The sequence below is a fragment of the Magnolia sinica genome, chromosome 17 (assembly GCF_029962835.1).
Source record: "Magnolia sinica isolate HGM2019 chromosome 17, MsV1, whole genome shotgun sequence".
NCBI lineage: Eukaryota > Viridiplantae > Streptophyta > Magnoliopsida > Magnoliales > Magnoliaceae > Magnolia > Magnolia sinica.
In genome coordinates, this window is record NC_080589.1 from 5,895,665 (window position 1) to 5,917,603 (window position 21,939).

At 39.0% G+C, this 21,939-nt stretch overlaps 2 protein-coding genes across 2 annotated transcripts; one reads left to right on the plus strand and one right to left on the minus strand.

Moving 5' to 3' along the window:
* The first annotated feature begins 1,002 nt into the window (after positions 1–1,002).
* Positions 1,003–1,956, plus strand: LOC131230835 (uncharacterized). The gene has a single exon (XM_058226841.1). The coding sequence runs from the start codon at positions 1,075–1,077 to the stop codon at positions 1,900–1,902; it is 828 nt and encodes a 275-aa protein (XP_058082824.1). The 5' UTR covers positions 1,003–1,074; the 3' UTR covers positions 1,903–1,956.
* Positions 1,957–4,763: 2,807 nt separating this feature from the next.
* On the minus strand, positions 4,764–16,381 carry LOC131230253 (ubiquitin-conjugating enzyme E2 32). The gene is made up of 5 exons (XM_058226082.1): positions 16,177–16,381; positions 11,574–11,705; positions 11,357–11,441; positions 5,470–5,633; positions 4,764–5,387 (listed from the first exon to the last, which is right to left on the minus strand). The coding sequence occupies exons 1-5, from the start codon at positions 16,285–16,287 to the stop codon at positions 4,956–4,958; spliced, it is 924 nt and encodes a 307-aa protein (XP_058082065.1). The 5' UTR covers positions 16,288–16,381; the 3' UTR covers positions 4,764–4,955.
* Between the last annotated feature and the right edge of the window lie 5,558 nt (positions 16,382–21,939).

A 21,939-nucleotide genomic window follows, 5' to 3' on the forward strand; every position in this document is an offset into this window, starting at 1 on the left:
TGTAGGCTGCATTATACATTAGTTTGGACTTGGCCAAATCTCGTTTCAAAATATTAAGTCCGGATCATTCCAAAGCTATGTATGGTAAGCTTAACCTACAAAGCCATGTGTTGGGCCCACCGTGATGTGTGCATGAAATCCAATCCGTCCATCATATTCGCCCTTTCATATTCTCATTGTCGGCTGAAAATAAGTAGTTTTAATGGGGACACCAACCATTTAAAACCTTATAGATTTCTTCTGTGGCCCTTCATTTTCTTTATATTCCATCCAAACCATTCAGAAGATTCATCTCCCAAGATGGAAAGCATCACATTTCAAAACTCAAATGGAACATGCAATTTAATGGATTATTTAGGTAGTGTGGCCCACCTGAGTTATTGATCAGCCTGATTCTATGCCACCAAGGAGAGAATTAGTGGGCTCGCAAGATGTACGGATTGGATAGAAATCACACATGACGTTGGGCCCCACACATCGTGTTGTAGGTTTAGCTTGACCTACAAAGCATTGCAGTGGACCTGGCCTCATATGATATTAAATTACTTACAAGCATACTACTAAGAATACTAAAATACGGAAGTTATTTGATACTCTGGATACCTATGACACTTGATATGCAGGCACTTCAAAATGGTACACGTGTCATACATTTATTGTCCCCAAAGTAACAGTCGAAAATTGGTCACACAATCCTAACCTTTAATTGATGGAAATTATTTGTTGAACTAAGACCATTGATACTTTCAATCTTAACCGTTCAATAAATGTCCAAAAATCTGATAATAGAATAATCAAATAACCTTAAATTTTAGTTTCTAATACATACAAACGCATACAAATAAATTGGATGTTTAATTTAAATTACTTTTACATAACATATGCAATTTCTAAGCAATTAATAAGTGCTTGTCTGTCATCCATCACACTCTACCAGAGTATCAAAGTCTTTCTCATTAAAAAAAGAGAAATGAAGATCACACTAGCATACCAACTAGCTGTAGGCGTGCCCACCACTACATTCCTCTATGTATATGAATGCATGAGGATACTTCATGGGTGTAATGTAAATCAATGGCTATGATTTGTGGTGGATTGGTGGGGTGGTCCAAATGGTCACAAAGAGAGGAGTTGGGTGCACCCATCTTAGCCCTCTCTTTCCATACCTTCACAGTCACCTTACTCAGCCTCATTCTCCCTCTCTCCTTCCTCCTCCTAGCAAGGCTATCCATTGCACAACACCTCTTATCCTACACCCCTTATCCTACACCCTCCTCCATCATCCTCTCTCTTTTCCTATACACCACCCCACCTTTCATGCACTCCTTGGTGGTATCCATTACTGCAACAGCCTTAGTGTGCACATTAGCGGGCCGCGCTCGCCGGCCTCACTTGTATGTGTCATGGGCCTTGTTGTTTGTGCTGCAGCTATGTGTTGGATTGGGAATTGAGGCGACCCCCGTGGCTAGTACATGGCCGGTGCACATTAACGATGGATGTGTGACGTGGTTGCGACGGGTGATGTTCTTCATTGGGCTACATGAGATGATGTTGTTTTGGTCGAGGACGATCGTGAGGCCGGTGGTGGATGATGCAATTTATGGGGTGGTGATGGAGGAGTGGGCCGTCGAGAAGGTGGCAACGGCTGCGGCTTTCAGCGCGTTGTGGTGGTGGAGGTTGAGGAATGAAGTTGAAGTACTGGTTGCTATGGTGGAGGTTAAGAAAGAGGCATTGATGGGCATGGATGTGGTTGATTTGGTTGGGTGGATGGTCTATTACATGACAGTTATAATGGGTGTGGTGAGATTTATGAAAGGGTCTGTTTGGCTGTCCCAACTCTTGCTTCATAAAGAACCAAATGAGAGATTTGATTCTCATTGTGGAGAAGATGATAAGGTGTAAATTAGACCTTATAGCTTGTGTTCTTATTCATTATTGTTACTATTTCTTGTTTGATTCATGGAGAAGTTTATTTTCCATTTCTTATTCATTTGGAGAGTTACTAAGTTCAGGAAAATGAAAATGGTTGATTTTATTTAGTAAATCAGTTGTTGAACTTTTACCAAGCAATTATAAGAATTCTTGTTTTGCTAGTGACATGTAAAAGAAGGTATGTATAGCAACTCATACTCCCATTGTAGGTTGGAAAACCGGCGTGAAAGAGGACGGTTGATGTTTGGTAGGACTAGTTCTAGAGCCAAGATAAAATAATAAGGTTAGCTTCATGGATATATATTACCATTTAAAAGCCAGCTCTTAATTGGTGCAGGAAAGGCTGGGTCCCAATTAAAAAAGTGTTTCCGTCATTTCAGTTAACATCAATTAGGAGAGATTAGGGTTGACAATGGGATGGGTTAAATTAGAGTTGACCCTAGTCCTTCCCTCATCTCTAAGTTTTGGACCTTATCTTAATTGGGTTAAAAAGGCCTTTGGCCGTACAAGTTTGGTAGGGTTGGCCCACCCTCTTAGGAAAAAAGTTCAAAAGCTTACTTGGGATATCCATATCCAAGAGGGGTCCCATCATATAAATTGTTTTAATATTTATAAAATAATAATAATAAACTCATAAATAACATTGTTTTTAAATAATTCATTTGAATGGAGGGGGTGTTGCTTACAAATGTCTTTAAATCATCAATTCCTTTTAGCACTAGGGTTAGCCGCATGGTGATTGGATCGGGCCAGCTGGTCATTGGTCTAGATTTCAAGCCTAGTACAAGCCCTGGAGCCAGGCTTGACCTATAGCTGGCCGTGCAGTCCATTCATTGGAACCCATAGAATTTGGTTTATTTCATGCACCCTTCCGGCCTTCCCATAAATAATTGGTTATACTTTTAATTCCTAAAAAACAAATTTCTAATAATTAGTTGCCTTGGTAGAAATATGAAATGAAAGGAACTCCTATGTAGGGGGCAACTGATGTAGAGTGGGTTGCAGACACTTTCATGGCAAAGATTGACCACAGGAGCTGATCCGAGGCAGAAATCGAAGTGGAAACGATACAGACCATTAGAACCTTAAAATAGTTGTATCTCACAAATTGGGATGAGTTTTTGGACACATCATATATGATTTTGGGTAGGAGAAGCTACTTAAGCCAACCAACCCACTATGTTGGGTTGCCCATGCCAGATTTGTGAGATTCCATTAAATCGGCAGTCAAAAGTTCCATTTAATTTCATTTTAAATATAAATAGTGAGTTTTAGTTTGAGTATAACTTTTAATCATTTGAGTTGTAGAATTCATGCCAACATGAACATGACTTAGAAAAATTAGGAATGGAGACCGTCTAGGAATAGTAAGTTTATTATTTATAGTAAGTCACGTTTTCAAGGTCTTTGAATCTAAAACTCTGTCATTAGTTTGAGCTAATTATTTAAAAGATTATAATTTCATTCGAAAAAAAATCATTAATCAATTTATTTCAAATTTATTAGAAATTATTTCTAATTCCTTGTGGATTTGAGGAAGCTTTACGAGGAGTCCAAAGAACTCCTTGAATTCAGAATAGATATCCCCTGAGTATGTGATCAACCTCATCACAATTCTCCCTGTGTCAGCAACCAAACGGGCCCTAACATGATGACAATGTCATGAAAACTGCAATCCAAGTGTGCGAAAGCATTTCAAAAGTAGAAGGGGTGAATATGGTCCAAGGGCATATTAGTTTTGTATTATTTTGAAAGTGGTGGTGATTCATCATCCTCCCTTTTGGCATTGATGTACAACTATCCACACCATCCAAATTATGGGTCCTACTTATGGGTCCCACCGTGGGTGAAGCATGTCTCTAGAACCCCACTGATCAAGCAATCTTATTCATCCAGTTAATGGCTATTAAGTGGATGGTTAAAAGCAAAATCGTGAGTGGTCCAAATTTAAAGGGAAAATCAGATGGTTAACAATATATTCTAAATGAAAATTTTCAGTTCTGCTCCATCAATAGTTAAGTCAGTGATTAGAAAGGTCTCAATTGCGGTTTAACCATGCCAAGTATACAGTTTTAAGAGGAGAATGGATCACATACAACCTCATCTTTCCCACTAATGTCACCAATTTGATGTAGAGCAGGTTGCGCACAGTTTCATGGCCAAGATGGATCAAAAAAGGCCCGTTCGATGACAAAAGTGATCCAAACTGTCGATCCGGAATGAGAATGAGTTATCGGACGTAAACTATATGATTTTGAGGTAGAACCAGCTACTTTAGCCACCTAACCCCGCTAAGCCAAGTTACACATAAGTTGTGAATTCTAGGAGGCTTTAGTTGTAGTTTGATTCTGATTTATCTCCGGTATCCCCAGGGGTTGTGAACTCGTACCAATCAATGAGGAAGACGGTGATCAACCTCATCACGTTCATCCCTGCATCACAATCCAACCCATGCAAAAGGTTGGAGGCAGCAAAAGGATCACCTGGCACAAAAATCAGGCTGATCCACTCGTTGAGTGGGCCCAACCAGTACACAAAACCATACCATGGCCATGTTGTTCCACTTGATGAGCGACTCAGACTGTCTTTCAGGCAAGGCGAATCTTAATAGTGTGCCCGACCTTTTCTTAGGATCCAATATCCTACAAATGACAAATCAAAACGAGTCACCCAACACGCTACTTCATCAATCGAGCCACATAAGCTGTTTTTGGGTACCTATGTCATCGCATCGGTATATGTATCAAGTGCACATACCCAGCAATACATACGATTTATTAAGAAGTCAGATGATGATGATCAGATATTGCAGATAATAGCCCACCATGGAATGCTTCATAAAAGACCACTAGGCCGCTGTTCTATATTATTACCAATGTGTACATCCCCACCGTCAATTTTAAAAAACAAAAACAAAAACAAAAACATATTTATCAATTGCTCTTTAGAAAGAGAAATCAATACCAAGAAATTCAATCTAGCTATAAAAACATCAACCCCAAGCCTACGCTCCCCATCTTAGTTTACAGTCCATCCATATAATACCCATTGGCTTTCAAGAACTTCTTCACCAATAGAACAACAATGGCCACCGTCAGTCCAACAGCAGCCCACGTGAACAGCCGATCATCTGCTGAAACCTGAACTCTTGCATCAGCCCTTTGCAGCTGCTCGCTTGGACCTGCTTCCGGCACCTCTCTAGACAACCTGAATCCTGCACTGAAGCTGACTTGCAAGGGGCCTGCATTTGCGTTTACGTGGACCTCATGCACGTCTTCCATGATCCTCGGCTCTGGTTGTGGGTTTGGATGCTCCTCAATTGGAGCTACTACACCGTCGGCATTTTCAGGACTCGTCTGTGCTTCAGCTTCTCTGTCGCTTGAGTTCTCATCAGAGGGTTGAGGTGGGGGAAGTTGGGGAATGGGTGGCGCCTTGCTTAGCATATATTGGTGAATCTGCAAGGTCAAAAGGCTCAGTAAATCCAATAGAGAAAGGTGGAAACAAAAAAACTCCATAGAGAGTTTAGACAGCACAGACCTCATCAATTAGTTTTTGCCGTTCGGGAGTCCCGAATTTTGGAACTGCCTCACGTGACTTGATGGCAAGCACACGCCGCTCTTCCTTCTTATAATCTAGAGAGCCCAGCGCTCCATCCGGATTAGTGGGCATGAATGCGATCAGTGCTACTAAGGCAGTACGTACTGCCAAAAGGCAAAAAAAAAGAAAAAGGAAAAGAGAGAGGCTACATTAGCCAGGTTAGACTCATTCAAGTCATTGTAAGATATGAGGATGGAGGGACAGGATTTGCCAGTAACCCTATGCTTTGTGGGGCCTACCGTGATGTCTATGTTATATCCATACTGTCAATTGGTTGCACTAGCCCTTTTTACAACTCAAGCAGGTTCAAAACTGTGGTGATTGAACGCCCACCCATCAGAACCTTCTTAGCAGCCACCAATAAGTTTTGGATCAGGCTATGTGTTTTCCCTTCATCTCAGTGGGGATCACCTTATGAACAGGCTGGATCATGGCACATAAACATCATGGTGGGCCCAGGATGAGTTCAATGGTGGGAATTCCAATCCCCACTGTTTCCTGCAGTGTGACCCACTTGAGCTTTGGATTTGCTTCATTGTTGAGCTCATGTACTAAAATGAGCTGGCAATATGGATGCACGGACTGGATATAGCACAGACTTCACAATGAGCCCCACAGAGCTTGGGATTACAGAGGATTCCTGTAACCCCGAGTTACAGGGAAGTTGGGTCCAAGATGAGTGCTACTAGTTGCATTCATGCCCAGGGCTTGGTCTGGATGGACATGAATACAATCAGTGCTGCAAAGGCAGCATGCACTGCAAAAAACAGAAAACAGCTACATTAGCCAGGTTCAGACCATTCAAGTCACTAAAGATATAAAGATGGAGTGTTATTACTTAAGATTCTAGACATGCAACCCAAGGTGTGACAAGAGTCCTTCAATGCAAAGGAGGCACTCATCCAAGTCAGGGTAATTACTATACTGCTAAGTGTTAGCTACCACATATAACCAAGGAAAAAAAAACAACGATAATTATAGTCTACTTATCACGGAGCACACTTGGGAGCTGTTTTGACATGCAGAAATGATCACTTATGTCAGAGCTTTCTGTCAAAATTTAAAGTTTCTCATGCTTGGCACCACCCAGGAGAGAAATGAAGGATGGTAATTCCCAGTTCCAATACAAAAAGTGGTTCAAACAAGCTGTTCATGCAAAAAAAAAAAAAAAAAAAAAACAAATACAAGCGTCTTGCCCATGTCCCAACCCAATAATCCAGTATTATAATAGGCATCATGCATGTAAATGGATGTCACGCATGCATGCAAGCATGACTGAGAGTACTTTGCATGCAACTATCGGCCCTGTTCATCTCACCATGAATTTAACAGCAAAGTTCAAATGTAATTATGTAGCTTTTTCTTTTTTTGGGTCATTTGACAAAATAATGACAATGATAGTTTGGCAAAAACAAAAATCATTACTATAACACCATGCTCGTATAGTCTACAAACCAAAACAATAAGAGTAGACAATGAAATTTTGGTGCTCTGTATAGGTATGCTAACACAGCAGAAACATGATGGATAGTAACATCCAGCTCCAATACAAAAAGAACAAACAAGCTGTTCATAGGAAACAGATACAATATTCTTGCCCTGCTCCAAGCCAATTAGCCATAACTGAATGCATGCATGTAAATATACACCACACATGCATGCAACCATGACTAAGAGCACTTTCTACGCAATTATTGGCGCACTTCATCTCACCATGCATTTAATAGCAAGGTTCGAATATAGCTTTTTGTTTATTAGGTCATTTGATTAAAAATAATAATAATAATAATGACAATGACAGTTTGGCAAAAACAAAAATCATTACTATAGCACCATGCTCATATAGTCTACAAACCAAAACGATAAGAGTAGACTGAAATTTTGGTGCTCCATATGGGTATGCTAACACAGCAGAGACATGATGGATGGTAATATCCAGTTCCAATACAAACAATAGTTCAAGCAAGCTGTTCATGAGCAACAAATAGAAGATTCTTGCCATGTTCCAAGCCAATTACCCATAACTGAACACATGCAGCAAGAAACTAATTTCTTCTTGCCCAAAAAAAGAACATTGTTTTACAGGAATTGTCATCGATAGAGTATATGTCAACACAATCTCTCATAAATTCTCATCAGAAAAGCCAACTTGCTTCACAGTGGAGAAGGAGGTCAATTTCTTTCTCACCATGCATTTAATAGCAAGGTTCAGATGTACCTTTTTGTTTGTTGGGTCATTTGACAAAATAATGACAATGACAGTTTGCCAAAAACAAAAATCGGTACTATAGCACCATGCTCATGTAATCTACAAACTGAAACAATAAGAGTAGACTATGAAATTTTGGTGCTGCGCATAGGTATGCTAATAGAGCAGAAACATGATGGATGGTAATATCCAGTTCCAATACAAAATGTAGTTCAAACAAGCTGTTCATGGGAAACACTACAAGATTCTTGCCTGTTCCAAGCCAATTAGCCATAACTGAATGGATGCAGCAAGAAACTAATTTCTCCTTGCCCAGGAAAAAATGTTTTGCAGGTATTGTCAACGATAGGGTATAAGTCAACAAAATCTCATATAAATTTTCATCGGAAATGCCAACTTGCTTCACAGAGGAGATGAGGTCAATTTCTATCACACCATGCATTTAATAGCAAAGTTCAGATGTAGCTTTTTGTTTATTGGGTCATTCGACAAGATAATGACAACGACAGTTTGCCAAAAACAAAAATAATTACTTTAGCACCATGCTCGTATAGTCTACAAACCAAAACAATAAGAGTAGACTATGAAATTTTGGTGCTCCATATAGGTATGCTAACACAGGAGAGACATGATGGATGGTAATATCCAATTCCAATACAAATAGTTCAAACAAGCTGTTCATGGGAAACAAATACAAGATTCTTGCCATGTTCCAAGCCAATTAGCCATAACTGAATGCATGCGCCAAGAAACTAATTTCTTCTTGCCTAAAAAAAAAAAAATTTGTTTCACAGGAATTGTTATATGTCAACACAATCTCTTATAAATTCTCAACAGAAAAGCCAACTTGCTTCACAGAGGAGACGGAGGTCAATTGTTTCAAGGTTCAGATGTAGCTTTTTGTTTATAGGGTCATTCAACAAAATAATGACAATGAGAGTTTGCCAAAAACAAAAATCATTACTATAGCACCATGCTCGTATAGTCTACAAACCGAAACAATAAGAGTAGACTATGAAATTTTGGTGCTCCATATGGGTATGCTAACACAGCAGAGACATGATGGATGGTAATATCCAGTTCCAATACAAAAAGTAGTTCAAACAAGCTGTTCATGGGCAACAAATATAAGATTCTTGCCATGATCCAAGCCAATTAACCATAACTGGATGCACCAAGAAATTAATTTCTTCTTGCCTAGAAAAAAAAAATTTGTTTCGCAGGAATTGTCATCGATAGAGTATATGTCAACACAATCTCTTATTAATTCTCATCGGAAAAGCCAACTTGCTTCACAGAGGAGATGGAGGTCAATTTCTTTCATACCATGCATTTAATAGCAAAGTTCAGATGTAGCTTTTTGTTTATTGGGTCATTCGACAAAATAATGACAACGACAGTTTGCCAAAAACAAAAATCATACTTTATCACCATGCTCGTATAGTGTACAAACCGAAACAATAAGAGTAGACTATGAAATTTCGGTGCTCCGTAACGAAGAGACATGATGGATGGTAATATCCAATTCCAATACAAAAAGTAGTTCATACAAGCTGTTTATGGGCAACAAATATAAGATTCTTGCCATGATTCAAGCCAATTAACCATAACTGAATGGATGCACCAAGAAACTAATTTCTTCTTGCCTAGAAAAAAAAAATATTGTTTCGCAGGAATTGTCATCGATAGAGTATATGTCAACACAATCTCTTATAAATTCTCATCGGAAAAGCCAACTTGCTTCACAGAGGAGATGGAGGTCAATTTCTTTCACACCATGCATTTAATAGCAAAGTTCAGATGTAGCTTTTTGTTTATTGGGTCATTTGACAAAATAATGACAACGACAGTTTGCCAAAAACAAAAATCATTACTTTAGCACCATGCTCGTATAGTCTACAAACCGAAACAACAAGAGTAGACTATGAAATTTTGGTGCTCCGTATAGGTATGCTAACACAGCAGAGACATGATGGATGGTAATGTCCAATTCCAATACAAAAAGTAGTTCAAACAAGCTGTTCATGGGCAACAAATATAAGATTCTTGCCATGTTCCAAGCCAATTAACCATAACTGAATGCATGCACCAAGAAACTAATTTCTTCTTGCCTAGAAAAAAAAAAATTTGTTTCGCAGGAATTGTCATCCATGGAGTATATGTCAACAAAATCTCTTATAATTCTCATCAGAAAAGCCAACTTGCTTCACAGAGAAGATGGAGGTCAAGTTCTTTCACACCATGCATTTAATAGCAAAGTTCAGATGTAGCTTTTTGTTTAATGGGTCATTCGACAAAATAATGACAACGACAGTTTGCCAAAAACAAAAATCATTACTTTAGCACCATGCTCGTATAGTCTACAAACCGAAACAATAAGAGTAGACTATGAAATTTTGGTGCTCTGTATAGGTATGCTAACACAGCAGAGACATGATGGATGGTAATGTCCAATTCCAATACAAAAAGTAGTTCAAACAAGCTGTTCATGGGCAACAAATATAAGATTCTTGCCATGTTCCAAGCCAATTAACCATAACTGAATGCATGCACCAAGAAACTAATTTCTTCTTGCCTAGAAAAAAAATTGTTTCACAGGAATTGTCATCAATAGAGTATATGTCAACAAAATCTCTTATAAATTCTCATCGGAAAAGCCAACTTGCTTCACAGAGAAGATGAAGGTCAATTTCTTTCACACCATGCATTTAATAGCAAAGTTCAGATGTAGCTTTTTGTTTATTGGGTCATTCGACAAAATAATGACAACGACAGTATGCCAAAAACAGAAATCATTACTATAGCACCATGCTCGTATAGTCTACAAACCGAAAAAATAAGAGTAGACTATGAAATTTTGGTGCTCCGTATAGGTATGCTAACACAGCAGAGACATGATGCATGGTAATATCCAATTCCAATAAAAAAAAGTAGTTCAAACAAGCTGTTCATGGGCAACAAATATAAGATTCTTGCCATGTTCCAAGCCAATTGAACAAAACTGAATGCATGCACCAAGAAACTAATTTCTTCTTGCCTAGAAAAAAAAAAAATATTGTTTCGCAGGAATTGTCATCGTTAGAATATACATCAACACAATATCTTATAAATTCTCATCAGAAAACCCATCTTGCTTCACAGTAGAGATGGAGGTCAATTTCTTTAGCTAAAGCCTCCAGGTCTCCCCATTCAAACCTAGAACAGTAAGATTATTCACAGCCTGCTGGGATCCACATTATACACCATGATCATGAAGACATGCTAATGAAACACAAGCAAAATAGCAGAGGAATGTTTTAGGCATGATGTCAGTGTATCCCAAATCACCACTAGAATGGATTCATGAAGGTTCAGACATGCGTCAGTTCACAATAGCATTTTTTCCTTATATTGTTTTGTTTTTCTCTTTTCCATCTTTCTTTCCTTTCCTTTTGTTTTATTTTATTTATTTATTTATTTTGAGGAGGTTTATTTCCTCATTATCCATATCCAGATATTTTAAAAATAAAAAAAAATAAAAATAAATGCACCTTTATGTAATGAAAACAGAAACTGCCATAAACTACATGTAAATCCATGCTCAAAACAACATGTCGATAAGAAAATTGAGATTTGTACCACTCCATGATGGCTGCCAGTGTTCAGGATGATGATTTGATATACTCAAGCAAATCTTGGTCTGCGTTTCAAAACGACCATTTGGCTGAAAACAAGCACAGCAAAGAAAACCACCAAGCATGTTAAAAACCAGATGCTGTGATACCAAAAATAAATGCACAATGTAGATTGTAAGATGCATCGTTATTTTATGATTATCAAAGGGTTAGGTTGTTACTGTTAGCAACATGAACGCAGGAGGCTGAAACGGATACTCTGCTGGTAGTTGGATCCGTCCATGATATATTCCTCCTTCAAACTCAGTGTCGCCAGGACCCCTGATTGCAAACTGCCATTCAAATATATTCTCCTGAACACAGAGAAAAAGGAAACAACATCAGCTAATGTTTAAAATAGAAACTTATCAATGCACACAGCGAGACCAGCAGTATTCACAGTAACTTTCTGGCAATAGCATTGAATTGAGGTTCTTAGCTTCATGGAATAAAAAAAGGGATTCCCTCTAAGTGTTCTCTTTTAGGGTTTTATCTGTTCAAACTTGGAAGAACAATGCAAAACTGCAAATGGTATAAGCTGCAGCTCTTCAACTTTTGTATCATAAAAGGCAGATTCTTTCATCAATGCACACAGCAGGACTACCAGTACTCATCGTAATTTTCTGAAAATTGCATTGAATTAGGGTTCTTAGCTTCATGAAATAAAAAGGGGGTTTCCTTTAAGTGATCTCTTTTAGGGCTCGTTTGAGAGCATGGAATTGAAATCCCGGATTTCAAATCAAATCCAGGATTTGAAATCCTGGATTTTCATTTCTGTTTGGCAGCATGGATCTTTCAAAATCCTGGATTTTAGAAATTGCGTTTGAGTGCTTGGATTTTGACTCTTGGATTCCTAGAATTATTTGTAATATATACAAAGGATAATGAATGTGTGCAACATAAGACGATCGTCGGCAACGAAAGACGTCCTTGGCCAAAATTAAGGCAATTCCAAGCTTTTGGTGGCCCTACAAAAGTGCGCCCACTAATTCCATATTTGAAACTAAATCTTATATTTCTTTTTGGGTCAATTTTTCTTCTATGGTGTAGCCCACATAATAATTGGATAGGCTTGATTTGTGTATCATTCCATCATCATGGTGCAAATGCAAGTGAAAACATTCAATAGTGTGAATGAATGTAAATTCATTAAGAAATGATGAGGATGGTAGTTATGACAGATGGAGAAGACTCCAAAATCCTGAATTTTGCAAGCTAGAGGTCTCCCTTGGAATTGAAAAAATGTGAAAATACTGGATTTTGAACCACCTTGGAATTGAAACCAGGGTTTTAAGGCGTGCCAAACGACCCTAATTGGTAAACACATGTTAATATGGAAAAATTTTGAACTTTGTTTGAAAAATAATGTATTGTTCTAAATTGAAATTAGATATAAAAAGCATTTTCCATCAAGCATCCACGAATCTCACAACTAAAATATGATTTCACTATGTTGTAATCAAGGTATTCCATAATGGTAACAGTAGTCATAACAGCTACCACCGTTACCTTTACAATACGGGGTGAAATGGCCATAACAGCTGTTACGGACTCTTTTTTTATTGAAAAAAAAAACCCAAAAAATCTGTATCAGCCCTGTAATGGACCGTTACGGGGCCGTTACGGCTTTCACATGAGCCGTAACAGGCCATTACAGGGGCTGTAACAGCCTTTATGGGTCATGACGGGTCATTTTTTTCCCATAACGACCATTACAGCCTTTACAACCCTATAACATGTAACGGTTGCTACCGTTACCTTTGCGTAACGGCATTTACAGCACAACATGGTTGTAATGGTTTATGATCCATTTAAACGTGGGGCCCACTATTTGGACAGCTTAATTTGAGTTACATATTTCTCATGTATTTGTTTTATGATTGATCTAAAGTGAGGCCAATTTTGATTTACATATTTCTTATGCTTGCAAACTTGCAATGGGTTGCACAGCCTAACAAACCCGACTCAACTTTGGACTAGGCTTGGACTTACTAGCTCCGTCCACATGCTGGGCTTGGGCCTAACGTGCATGGCCCAATCAATTTTTTGAGCCAGGCTTATGCTCAAGTCATTTTAACCCGATCTGGACTAGACTGGCTCACCCTAACCGAGTTCATATGTGTCTTATATATCTTATAAATGCCATTCTGATCCTTGATTAAGCAACCATGCATCTTATGTACATGTATGGCCCACTTAGTCAACAGATAGAGTATGAATATTCAGGTGGGAAATAGATATTTTATCAATTCTCAGGCCAAGCTTGGTCAGGCCCAGGTCAAACCAATTTTTTGCTGGCTCGGGCTTGGTCCTGGGCCTGCTGTTCTAGGCACATGCTAGACAAAGGGTTGAGCTCGAAATGTAGGGCATTAAGTGTCCGGCCGGGTTCTGTTTGGCACAAACCCAACCCATTGCCAACCCTCGTGTATTTAGGAGAAGGTAAGAGAGATGTGAAAGTGGTTAAAACGAAAAACCACTATAAGGAGATTAGAAAAAATAACCACCGGTTAAGGGTTTTTTGGTTAAAACATTAACCAAGGACAAGTTTTCCACTTTTCATTGCTTAGCCAAACATGGTTGAAAAAGAGTTGACCTTTTTTTTAACTTAGCCAGTTATTCGTGTATCCAAACAGCCCCCTAGGGTTTTTATCTCTATTCAATCTTGAAAGATCAAATACAAATTTGCAAATGGTAGAAGCTGCAGCTCTTGGACTTTTGTATGGAATGAAAAATTTTCAGGTTTATTTCAATGGAACCATGACATTAATATATATCATTCTGACTGTTCACCGGATGGGCTGTACCATGGAGGATCCACAGCTCAAAAACCACAGAAATTGGTTGATCCTAACCATTCAATCAGAGGAAATTTTCCAATTGACTGCATCCCATCACATCCAAGGTTGTCAAATGTGATTGCATATGTGCATGTGCGATCGCATATGCGAATTGGATGGAGTGGACATGCGATCCTGAAAGTATGTGATGGCATACATGTGTGCAATAAATATACGATCGCGTATGTGAATATGCAATGGCATACCGCATATGCAATCGCATATATGTCCCAATGGTTTAAAAAATGCCTATTGGGACCTTTTTATGCTTTTGGGGGCACTTTTGCCTATAAATAGGCACTCTTTTTTATATTTTAAATTTAAAAGTCAATAAGTTGAAACTCGTAACTTTGTAAGTTGTACTTGTTTTTTGTAAATTGTAAATTAAGTTTGAAATTTGTAAGTTGTTCAAGTTATCAAGTTATCATTTATCAAAAAAACAAAAAATTCCATGTTCAAAGTTTTTAATAATTAATTCTCTCTTAATGTAACTTGTTGATTGTTTTGTTAAACTTTATGTAAATTGTAAATAATAAAAGTAATTAAATATATAACTCAATTTATAGCTGGTCTAATAGTAAAAAACACTCAAACTACAATACACCCAATCTAATCACTTGTAGTAATTAGGCATAGTTTTTCCTTATTTTTTTAATTTTCTTTTCAATTTTTCCCATTTTCCCCCATTTTTAATTTTTCAAAAAAAAAAAAAAAAGCTCGAGCGATATGCCATCACATATGCGAGTATGCATATGCTGGTCGCATACAATTGCATATACGATTTGACAACATTAATCATATCCCTTTCCTCCTTTATTGTCCATTCATAGGCACTACTTGATGAGGTTATAAATGCATGTACCAAGGCATGGTCCACAAAACGAAGGATTCAGATTTCGTCCAATGGAACCATTACATGAATAGGTACAATTATGACCATTCACCAGCCCTGTCATACCCTGGAGGATCCAGGGCTCAAAAACCACACTAATTGGTCAATCCTAACCATTCAATCCAAGGAAATTGCCGAACGACTGCATCCCATCACATTCCTTTCCTCCTTTTCTGTCCACTCATAGGCCACTAATCTATGAGTTTTTAAATGCATGTAGCGTCCAAGGCATGGCCCAAAAACAAATGGATCAGATTTCGTCCAGATGTAACCACAGCATTAATAGATAAGATTATGACCATTCACCATCCCGGCCATACCCTGGAGGATCCACAGCTCAAAAACCAAACTAACTGATCAATCTGCCCATTGACAACATCCAAACTGATCAATCTGCCCATTGACAACATCCCATCACATCCCTCCTTCACCGTCATTCATAGGCCATAAATCGACGAGGTTTTAAAAGCATGTGCACTCCAAGGCATGGCCCACAAAAAGAATGGTTCGGATTTCCTCCAAATGGAACCATGACATTAATAGATATGATTATGACCATTCACCATCTCTGCCATATCCTGGAGGAATCACAGCTCAAAAACCACACTAATTAGTCAATCCTAACCGTTCGATTAGAATAAAAATTTCCCATAGACTACATCCCAGCACATTCCTTTCCTCCTTTACTGTCCACTCCTAGATCACTATGCATGAGGTTTCAAAACACATGTACCCTCCACGGCATGACCCGCATGACCCCAAACGAACGGTTCGGATTTCCCCCAAATATTTCATACATATACAAATTTCACAAGCGCAAAATACAGATCTGGTGTTTGGAATTTAATATAAAATAAAAACTATAAAACCCTAAATTTCAAAACCTAGAAAAAAAAAAACCTTAGATCCCTAATTTCAATCGCATTTGAAATTGAAAAAGACGAAAAGAAGAAGAAGATAGATTCGATCTGAACCGTTGATTGAAACGATACGAGGCGTAAAACCCTAGAAAAAATAGGTTTTTTTCTTTTTTTTGAAAAATTTCATTTGTCTTACCTCGAGAGGAAGGCTCATGAAATCATCGGAAGGGTTGGATTGCATCTCCTTCACTTCTTGAAGAATTCTCTTCACCGCTGGGTTCTTGAGGTTGTATTTCTCCTCCGCCATGGCGTAGGGTAACGACCGTAGCACCTCCGGCGCAGTAGAGCAGAAAGGAAGAACGACGGAAGGGAAGGGATTTCTAGGCTTTTGTAAAGACCGATGACAGACTGCGTTCTGTTATTCGTCATCTACCCTACTTTACGTCGCGACGTACTGTAATAATATACATCGGAACGCGAGCTGTTCCATCTGGGATCATGCTTCGATGATCCAAACCGTTTATATCATGGTCTTACCATCGATTTTGATAATTCTACAATAAAATTTTACATTTCTAATATTTGAACCCTTTAATCATTTACAATTTTTTGGCTCTGCATGGACTGTCTTCTACACTGATTCAAAGTTTTCTTGGGATAGACAGCACCAGTTCTATATCTAGTCAGATCAACGGTTTGGATCACTAAACATGAGGCCAGATCCAACCTCTATAGTCCCAACGTATCATAAAATTATACGTTGGGGTGTACTGTAGGAAACCCCTGGATTTATGGATTTAGATCCGACGGGCGGGATTCCTCGCCTGGAAAACTTTAATACTCTGGCAGAGTGTCATGGGTTATACACATGCACAGAAATTTGACACGTTGCATACAATAAGTCGACTTAAACTTTGCAGATTATGAATCGTAGTTTACATGTATCATGAAGCAAAAAAATGAGATTTATTTGATTACCTAACAATCTGATTGGTGTACATTTATTGGACGGTTAAAATGAAGAATATCCAATGGTCCTATTTCAACAAACAAGTGTCCTCGAATCAGACAAAATAATTGTTAATTTAATTGTATTTTTGGCATGTGAATTAAATACAGTGTTTTTAACAACGTAGTCGGTTTAAGTTTAGCTAATCTATGTCAAGTATGCAGCTAATGAGTGACTGCGTATCGAGTGTCATACGCTGCATGAGTATCATATCATCTCCCTTCTCGCGCGCGTGATTGCCGAGGTTGGTGATGATAGGGACGCGGATTCGCTTAGGGCGTGGACGTCCATCCGTTTTTCGAGCTCATTTTATAGAATGGTTCCAAAATTAAAACCGATAAAAATCTCAGGTGGACCACCCAACTGGAGAGATGTTGATTGAATTTCCACTGTTAAAAACTTCTTGTGAGCCATGAAAGTTTTGGATATAGATGATTTTTGTGTTTTCCGTCCATCCAGGTCTATGTGACCTTACCAACAGGTTGGATGACTAATAAACATTACGGTGGGCCCTAAGAAATTTTTAATTGTAGGCGTTCAACCACCACTGTTGCCTATGGTTTGGTCCACATGAGATTTGGATCGACTTCAGTGTTGATCTAACGCACTAAAATGAGCTGGAAAAAACAGATAGACGGCGTGGATGTACAACACATGAATCAAGGTGGGCCTTATGGTGACCGCTCACGAATCCAGGTACGTGATAATACACGTGTCAGTTTCTTATTGGATGGAGTGAGTCATGCGTAGTTTCGATTGGACTAGTCAAGGCAGAAATGATCCGGTACAACTTATTTATGCGATGTCAGGATTGAAATTCAACGTGTGGGGCCAGATCAGCACGCCAGTGGTTATGGAGGCCTATGATATGTGGGGCCCACATGGATTTTACATTTTGCAAATAAAGACGATCGGATGATCAAGTCTCTCTTCTATCTAACCGTATATTTGACGTGACCATAATCGGACGTCTTTGATCGTTCGTCCGGTCGGGGATTCATCGGTCATATGTGATCTATGGTGTATGCCTCTCGGTAAAGGATCGTGGGTGGGCCCACGCGGGCCCCACACGGAGAAATCTTCAAGGGAATGGAGTAAAAATAGAATTCGCTAAGGATCGTTGAGAGAATGGTGGGTCCCAGTTTGGTGAACTGCGGGACCCACTTGAAATTGACGGCTGAGAGATCTCCACCTCATCGATGGGCCTATGACTCCTGTCCAGTGATGAGAACCACTCAAAAAGTGCGCGCATGCTACATCAGTGATTGCTGGCCGAGCGGAATCCACCTCAAAACTGTGTGGACCCCACCGTGATGTGCACCTCTGGAGATCAAGCTCCGTGAGGCCCGCCGTGATTTATGTTTTTTATCCACGCCGTCCATCCGTTTTTCATATCAGTTTAAGGCATAAATTAAAAAATGAGGCAGATCCAAAATTCAGGTGGACCACCCGATAGGAAATAGCGGGGATAAAATGTTTACTTAGAAAACTTCTCCCGGGCTACAAAAGTTTCTGATGAAGCTGATATTTGTCGTTGGATGGCAAATAAACATTACGGTGGGCGTTGGGAAGTTTCCAACTGTGAGCGTGAGTATCCCCATTACTTTCTTTGGTATGGCCTGCGCGAGCTTTGGATTTATTTCATTTTTGGATTCATTTTAAAAAATGAGCTAGCGAGTGGACGAATTGTGTGGATAAAACGCGTGCATCAAGGTGGGCCCCACAAAGTTCGGTGGTATATCCCTGGAGTCCATGTCCCTTGAGGTCCAATCCCTTCATCATGCGGGCCCCTTCAAATCTACTAGGTTACCAAAAACCATGTCGATGAAAAACTCAGATAAGTCACCCGAAATAGATGGGTTGATTTTTTAAGTGTATGTCGTGGTGGTAAAGAGCAGGGAATTGGAGCCATTTGTCTAACTTTAAGGTCATTGCTACACGGATTAAAAGAGATTTGGCTCGAAAAGTTACTCGATAGATTGCCCCTATGCAGGACATCCAACATCGCATAGACCTCCTACTTAAGACTAGCTTGCTCAATCACCCTCACTTTCAGATGAGTCAAAAAGAGTGTAAAATACTTTAGAGGCGAGTGGAGGATTTAATCCGTAAAGTTCTTTTAAGAGAGATCATGAACCTATGCGCCGTGCTAATTTTATTAACACTAAAGAAAAATGGGAGCTGATACATGTATATCGATAGCCAGGCAATTAATGAGATTACCATTAATATCGGTTCTCATTACCACGGTTGAACGATATGCTTGATATGCTATAAGGTACCAAAGTATTTTCTAAACTAGATCTGATGAGTGGGTACCATCGGATTTGTATCCAGCCCGATGGTGAGTAGAAAACAACATTCAAAACCAATGAATAGTTGCATGAGTGGTTAGTCATGCCCTTTGGTAAATCGAATGCAACAAGTATTTTTATGCATATGATGAATTAAGTGTTGAAGCCGTTCATTGGCCAGTTTGTAGTAGTATATTTTAATGATATCCTGATATATAGCCAGGGTGAGAAGGAACACATGAAATACATCAGGCAGGTGCTATAGGTCTTGGTAGTTAACAAATTGTACCTCAACTTAAAGAATTGTAGTTTTTAACGGAAAACTTGTTGTTCTTAGGATTTGTTGTGACGTTCATGGGCATCCGTGTATACGATGAAAACGTGCGAGCCATCAAGGAATAGCTGATTCCGATGAATATTCATGAAGTGAGAAGTTTCCATAGGTTGGTAACATTTTTTCGTTGATTCATATGAAATTTCAGCACTATAGTCGCACCTATTATTGATTGCATGAAAAAATGCATATTTCAGTGGATCGATGAGGCCAACAAAAACTTTACTAAAATCAAGCATCGATTGTACACAACACTGATTTTAATTCTTCCTAGTTCCAATAAGTTGTTCGAGGTTGAGTGTGACACCTCATATGTTGGAATTGGAGGAGTTTTAGCACAGGAAGGCAGGCCGATGGCCTTCTACAACGAGAAGCTCAGTAGAGCCCAAAAGAAGTGGTCAATATAAAAGCTTGAGTTGTACACAATGGTTCAAGCGATGTGACATGACAACATTATCTGATTCAGAGAGAGTTCGCTATCTACACTGATTATCAAGCCTTAAAGTTTATTAATAGTTGGGCTAACATGAATCATGTGCATGCTAGATGAGTCGCGTTTTTGCATGAATTCACATTCGTTTTGAAGCATAAGTCAATGCAACAGAACAAAGTGACTGATACACATGTTATGGTGAGCAATAAAGTGGTCGGCTTCGACTATCGTAAGGAGTTGTATGCTGAGCATGAAGACTTCATGGATGCATGGATGAGGTGCCAAGATGGTCATCCTAATGATCTACAGATGCAAGTTGATTTTCTCTTTAAAGGAAATCAATTGTGCATCCCCCAAAGTTTTTTAAGAGAGCAAATTATCTAGGAGTTACATGGATGTGGACTTGGTGGACACCTTAGGTGAGACAAGATGCGGGCTCTTATTAAGGAACGATGTTACTAACCACAATTGGCATGTGACGTAGGTAAAGTAGTGCAGCAATGTCATGTTTGTTAGACTTTTAAGAGAGAGTCTCAAAATATGGGCTTCTATACCTCATTACCTATGGCTAACGACCCTTGGAATGACTTATCTATAGACTCTGTGCTTAGTCTCCTATGAACATATCGCAACATTGATTTGGTGTTTGTGGTGGTAGATCATTTCTAGGAAACGATGCAATTTATTCATGTAAGAAAACCCTTGATGCAACACGCGTGACCAATCTATTCTTCAGAGAGGTCGTGCGGCTACACGGGGTTCCATCCTAGGTTTGAGCTTATTCTTTAAATGATTGTAATTTCTCTTTCTTTATTCATTAATCAATTTATTTTAAACTTATTAGAAATTATTTCTATTTTTATCCCTCATAGGTTCGAGGAGGGTCTGTGAAGAGTCTAGAGAAAACCGTGGATTCATAGTAAATATCCCCCAAGGAAGATAATGATTGACCTCATCACGTCCCTCTTACATAAAAATAGGAATAACTTTGGGTGTCCATAACTCATAGGGACTTCTCACATCTACACATGCACGTCTGAGGTCCACCCTAGATAACGTTCATGCACATTTTTTTTCGCCTTTCCCTAATACATAATTGATATGTTGGCTATCATCATCTATTCATTTTTTATAGACTTGTAAAGACTTTTAAAATTAAAGTATAACATTACCATTCCTAGTGGTTTTTAACAGACCCGATACATTGTATATTACATATTTAGAATATTTGGTGTATAGTTGACTTATTCTTGCAATCTTCTAACTTAGGAAAGCCAGTTATTTAGAATATTTTAGTTTCCTTATTCTTTGGCTTTCTCGATTGTATATACGTGTATATATATCTGTGCATTCTAAATGGAATATATACTTTTTCGTTTAACTCTGTTATGGTATCAAAGCCGTTGGCTCACGCCTACACCAAAGCATAATTTTTTTCTTTTTTTTTCTTCTTTCTTTCACCACCATTGTTGCTTGCTTACTGCTGCTGTCACCATGGAATCACAGTCTTCACTAACGCACGCCTCCCCCTCGGTCCAGTCCACAGCCGCTGTCATGGTTCAACCGGTCACTGCAGCCGCTAATCCAACCGATCAATGCACCACGTCAACCATCATTGCGCTCAATTTTGCTGCGCAAGCGCCAATGAAGCTTACCACCTCAAATTATTTTTCATGGCGCCTACAATTCTCTACTCTTTTCATCGGCTATGATTTGCTCGGATTTGTCGATCGCACACACTATTGTCCTAAGCAAACCATCACGGTCAATGGCGCCACAACCATTAACCATGCCCATCACACATGGGTACGTCAAGATCAACTCATCTTGAATGCTATACTTGGTTCGTTGTCTCCGACTTTGATTCCCTTTATTGCAACCGTCCGAAC